At 50.8% G+C, this 5,210-nt stretch overlaps 1 protein-coding gene across 2 annotated transcripts; it reads left to right on the top strand.

The window, feature by feature from the left end:
* Window positions 1-6: 6 nt before the first annotated feature.
* Window positions 7-2,992, top strand: SIGMAR1 (sigma non-opioid intracellular receptor 1). 2 transcript variants are annotated; one of them, XM_006143142.2, is made up of 4 exons: window positions 7-174; window positions 305-505; window positions 639-731; window positions 2,044-2,992. In XM_006143142.2, the coding sequence occupies exons 1-4, from the start codon at window positions 24-26 to the stop codon at window positions 2,313-2,315; spliced, it is 717 nt and encodes a 238-aa protein (XP_006143204.1). In that variant the 5' UTR covers window positions 7-23; the 3' UTR covers window positions 2,316-2,992. The 2 variants fall into 2 exon arrangements, with proteins under 2 accessions (XP_006143204.1, XP_006143203.1); XM_006143141.2 differs by having other exon boundaries at window positions 1,914-2,992.
* The last annotated feature ends 2,218 nt before the right edge of the window (window positions 2,993-5,210 follow it).

The following is a 5,210-nucleotide window of genomic DNA, read 5'->3' as shown; positions in this document are numbered from 1 at the left end:
GGCGTGCCGGGAGGGCCGCCGGGATGCAGTGGGCGGTGGGCCGGCGGTGGGTGTGGGCCGCGCTACTCCTGGCTGCCGCGGCGGTGCTGACCCAGGTGGTCTGGCTCTGGCTGGGTACTCAGAACTTCGTCTTCCAGCGTGAAGAGATCGCGCAGTTGGCGCGGCAGTACGCTGGTGAGCCAGAGGAGGGCGGGGAACGGGGGGAGGTGGGCGGCCTAGAAGCTGAACCCGGGGTCCGACCGCGCCTTCCCCAAGCGCGGGGCCGGCGCTGGCCCTGACTCCGCCGCTCCTCTGCCTCCGCCAGGGCTGGACCATGAGCTGGCCTTCTCCCGGCTGATCGTGGAACTGCGGCGTCTGCACCCAGGCCACGTGCTGCCCGATGAAGAGCTGCAGTGGGTGTTCGTGAACGCGGGCGGCTGGATGGGTGCCATGTGCCTTCTGCACGCCTCGCTGTCCGAGTACGTGCTGCTCTTCGGCACCGCTCTGGGCTCCCGCGGCCACTCGGGTCAGTGCTAGAGGTGGGCGGGACTGGGAGTCTGGGTTTGGACAAGGGCCCATGCCCTCCTTTCTGACGTTTGGCTGGGCCATGTGATAGTGCGGACACCCTGATAGTCAGTGTCCGTCTGATTGTCACTCAGGACGCTATTGGGCTGAGATCTCGGACACCATCATCTCTGGCACTTTCCACCAATGGAGAGAGGGCACCACCAAAAGTGAGGTTTTCTACCCAGGTGGGTACAAGAGGCTCTGTCAAAGTGGTGGGTTCCTTCTGAGGGTGCCCACAGTTGCGGGAGGGAGCCATAGCATGGAAAAGAGTGCTTTAGGAGGCCCTCCCATGGGTCCCTTGTCCCTTCCTCCCTGTTCCCAATAGCCACAGGTGGTTGGTTGGGGTTGAGCTAAGGGACCCTGTTGTTTTACTCTACCAAAGGGAAACAACATAACAGCTTTCTGTTAACTACATCTGCTTTTATCTGCCTAGACATCACTTTGCCCAGGCAATATTCTATTCCATGAGACAGACTTCAGCCATCCTCAGATTATAGGCATGTTTGCTGGGTTATCCAGGGAGGTATCTGGACACAAACCCAGAACCTTCTCAGGTGGTTCAGCTTGGCAGAGCTTCACGTTTTACAGCTGTGCCACCATCTGGCTCCCTTTATCCCACTCCTTTAAAAAGAAAAAAAAAAGTGAAATAATTGACAGAAAAAGTAGAGGTTTGGATTTCCACGTAAGTTTGAGTTTGAGGGTGAGCATGGTAGGCATTGTCATTGAACAGCTACAGTTCCTTTTGTATTTTTTTAAATTTGCCACAGGGTGTGTGAAGTCAGAAAGAGAGTGAAGAGGAGAGGATTGTCACACTGCCATCCCTTCTACTACATTCTCCTTCCAGGGCTTTGGGCATGCACATGCATATGCCCATTGTGTTTTTCAAGCCACTGGGTTTGGGATTTGAACTGTGCAGTCAACCACATGGAACCAGCCACTTTAACCACCACACCACTGGTTGGCCCAAACAGCTACATTTCTTAGAAAGTCTTACTGGTCTTGCAACCATCCCCTCCATAGCTAACAGACCCAGGCCAAGTTGAATGTGTGTTTGGCATGAAGAAGGCTTGGGAATGCAGAAGTTTCCATGACTTTCATTCAGTGGCTCATGGCCAGGTAAAGGAGCCTTCCATGGTTTCCCTCAAGAGAGGACATGGGCCAGGTGATCCCACAGGAGAACGTTAGGAGTGGCTTCCTAGTCTCTTATCTCTCCAGATGGGAGACGAGGCCAATGAAGTAGGGCTTTTTTCCTTTCCTGGAGCTCCCTGTCCATTCCCTACCCATAGATAGCCCATGGGCCCAGGAAGAGCAGCAATGGAAGGGCAGGACAGCTGGAATCTTCATGTGCATGCTCTCTTGTCCCTTAGGGGAGACAGTGGTGCACGGGCCCGGAGAGGCAACGGCTGTGGAGTGGGGGCCAAACACATGGATGGTGGAATACGGTCGGGGTGTCATTCCATCTACCCTGGCATTCGCCCTGGCTGACACTGTCTTCAGCACCCAGGACTTCCTCACCCTCTTCTATACTCTTCGCTCCTATGCCCGGGCCCTCCGGCTCGAGCTTACTACCTACCTCTTTGGCCAAGACCCCTGACTGGCCAGGCCTGAAGGAAGACCTGTGGATGAAGAGGTGGCGGGCAGGCCCGTACACATCCACTTCCTGGAACCCAAGTGCACAGACAGGGAATCCTCACACCATGCAGATACTGAATTCCTGCATACATGCTTTCACTTCCAAATCTGTGGGAACAAATGAGACACATATATAGATACTGAGACCTGTATGTATTGCAGGAGCAGCACTCATACCCATCGGGGGGAGCCCCACATAAACCAAGGAGGGCCAATTGTTCAAACACACATACCATAAGCCTGACCCACTAACTCAGGCCTTTCCAGAGCTTCTCACTCCCAATCAGGGCTCTGGAGTTAAGGACGAGGGCAGATGTTATACTTTGCCTCAGTCTGACTCAACCCAGCAGCAGTTTGGGGGTAGTGAGCCAGGGGAAGAGGAACTGCCCTTTGGAGGTCCCCTTCACCTGCAGCTATAATGCCCTTCCTCTTCATGTCCTCTGTCCTCACCATTTGCCTTACCCCCATTCTACTCCTGTGCTATGCAAATGCCCTTGTGGCTTGTCCCCCCAACCCCACAGCAATCAAGTCAGCTGGGGAACCAGAGGAATGTGGAGAATGCTAAAGTTAGGATTTTCCATCACCAAAAGACCCTTGTTCCTCCCTTGGAAGTATGGTGGGGAAGCTGATCTGTCAGTCCAGGGACCACCACTGAAGAGGACTTGGAGAGGTGGTCTGGGTCCAAGGGGCATCCCTGTTCTAGAGAAGGCCTTTTCTGCACACATGCACCCCCCTCCCTTTCCAGACACTGCCCCTACTGCATTCTCTGTGCAACTGTCTGTTTCAGTTAATAAAGACTTGCCCAATGGTTCCATTTCTTTGTGTGTCTGAACAACAGGAAAATTCGCTAACTCCTGGGAACCTCAGGAAGGCCTTTTCTTTGTTATACAATTTAGTTTGATAGTCACTTTGGACTGTAGTAGAGGTACACTTGAACATGCCTAAGAATCACTGAGGATGCTCACTGAGTTTACAGATTGCCAAATTCCACCCCCAGAATTTACTTCTGGGTTAAAACCTTCATATCAGCATGTTTTTTTTGTTTTTGTTTTTAGTTTTTTGCCATAGTGCATGTGCACTTACTGGAGAAAGGCAGAAAGTGAGAAACCCCTCCCCCACAGAGGGATTGGCCACACTGAGATCCCTTCTCCATTCTCTCTTTTTTTTTTTTAAGAGGTTTTTTTGCTATAGGGTGTGTGCGCTCGCCAGACAGACAGAGACAGAGAGACAGAAAGCGAGAAATCACCCCCCGGGGGGATGGCCACACTGCAATCCCTTCTCTATCCTCCTCTCGGGATCTTGGGCACGCACGCACATGTGCCCAGCGTGAGTTTTAAGCTACCGGGTCCAGGACGCGAACCGCGGTCAACTACATGGGAGTCCAGCGACATAGCCATTACGCTAACTGCTGGTCCCTCCATTCTCTTATATGCATGAACCCCAAGTGTGATTTTCAGGCCACTGAGTCCAAGACTCAAACCTAGTCAGCCATGTGGGAATCCAGTGTCTTCTTTTTCTTTTTTATTTAACTTTAATTTTATCAGAGAGGAACAAAGTGAGAGAGAGAGAGGGAAGGTAAGAAAGAAAGCCTCCAGGTCCAGGACTCGAACCATGGTCAGCCATGTGGGAGTCCAGTGCCCTTGACTACCATGCCACTTGCTGGCCCCCAGCATGAATTTGGTTCATTTTTAATTTTGGCAGAGGGCACCTGCAGGGAAAATGAGAAAGTACCCCCCATGGGAAAGTCACATCACAATCCTTTCTCCATTCTTCTGTCTGGGATTTCGGATATGCGTACACAAACACGCACATGCTTGTGAAACATGTTTTACAGGCTTCAGGGTCCAGGACTTGAATTGCACAGTTAGCTGTGTGGAATCCAGCCATCTTAACCACCACACCACTAAGTGGCCTGAGATCAACATATTTCATAAGAACGCCCGCCCCCCGACACTGTTGTGAATATCAGAATGTGAGAAACTCAGGGTTGTGTGGTGTGTATCTTGGCCCTATCTGTGTAATTGTGGGAACAGTCCTGAGGGTCCTTCCCTAGTTGCCCACTGGGTGGCAGTGTGCACCCACTTTTGAGTTGAAAGTACACTTCTGCCTGTTTTTTTCCCTGTGCTCCCAGAGTAGCCTGTCCACCTCCATCCAGAGTTGGGTTTCCTCACTCTTTCTCTTCCTCTGCAGCCTTGTTGGGCCTTCCAGGATGGGACACAGGCACACCTCCTGGTAGTGTGTGAGCTAAGTGGGGCCAGGACTAGACTGAGGCAAGAGAGGTACCTAAAGTGTGCTCACTCTCAAGGACCCTGCTCTTGCCTTAACTTTTGAACCCTAGGCACCAAGCCTGCCTCACTCTTGTCCTGGCTTTAGTTTAAGGTTGAGTAAGGCCCAACCCACTCTTATGTATTAAGACTGGCATATTAAAAATGAAAGAAACATGGTAACAAAAAATTTCTTTTTTCAAAATTTGACACTTTAATAAACACACTAAAGGCTACCTATATAACCTAATTTGGTAACAACACCACAAATTAAATTTGGGGCCAGCCAGTGGCATAGTGGTTAAGGCAGCTGGATCCCTATGGCTGAATGTGTGGTTTGAGTCTTGTACCTCGTTGCTTGAGAAACATGCCAGGCGCATGTGCATGCATGCCAAAAGGAAGGAGAAATTACAGAATTGTGATGTGACCATTCCCCATGGAGAGTGCTTTCTAAATTTCCCTCTCTGGCAAGCACCTGTGCCCTCTGGCAAAAATTGTTTAAAAACTGGGGCCGGCAAGTGGCATGGTGGTTAAAGGCGCTGGACTCCCACATGGCTGGCCACAGTTCAAGTCTCGGACCTGGTGGCTTGCTTTCTCACTTCCTCTCTCTCTCTCTCTGTCTCTCTCTAATCAAACTGGAAAATAATAATGATAATAATAATAAATAAAAGTTAAATAAAATAATTCTTTTAAAAATTGTTTAAAAATTGGGAACCAGCAGTTAGCGTAATGGCTATGTCGCTGGATTCCCATGTAGTACGGTTCACG

Source organism: Tupaia chinensis, unplaced genomic scaffold, assembly GCF_000334495.1.
Source record: "Tupaia chinensis unplaced genomic scaffold, TupChi_1.0 Scaffold000093_1, whole genome shotgun sequence".
Classification (NCBI taxonomy): domain Eukaryota; kingdom Metazoa; phylum Chordata; class Mammalia; order Scandentia; family Tupaiidae; genus Tupaia; species Tupaia belangeri.
This window is presented reverse-complemented; position numbering and strand designations above follow the sequence as displayed.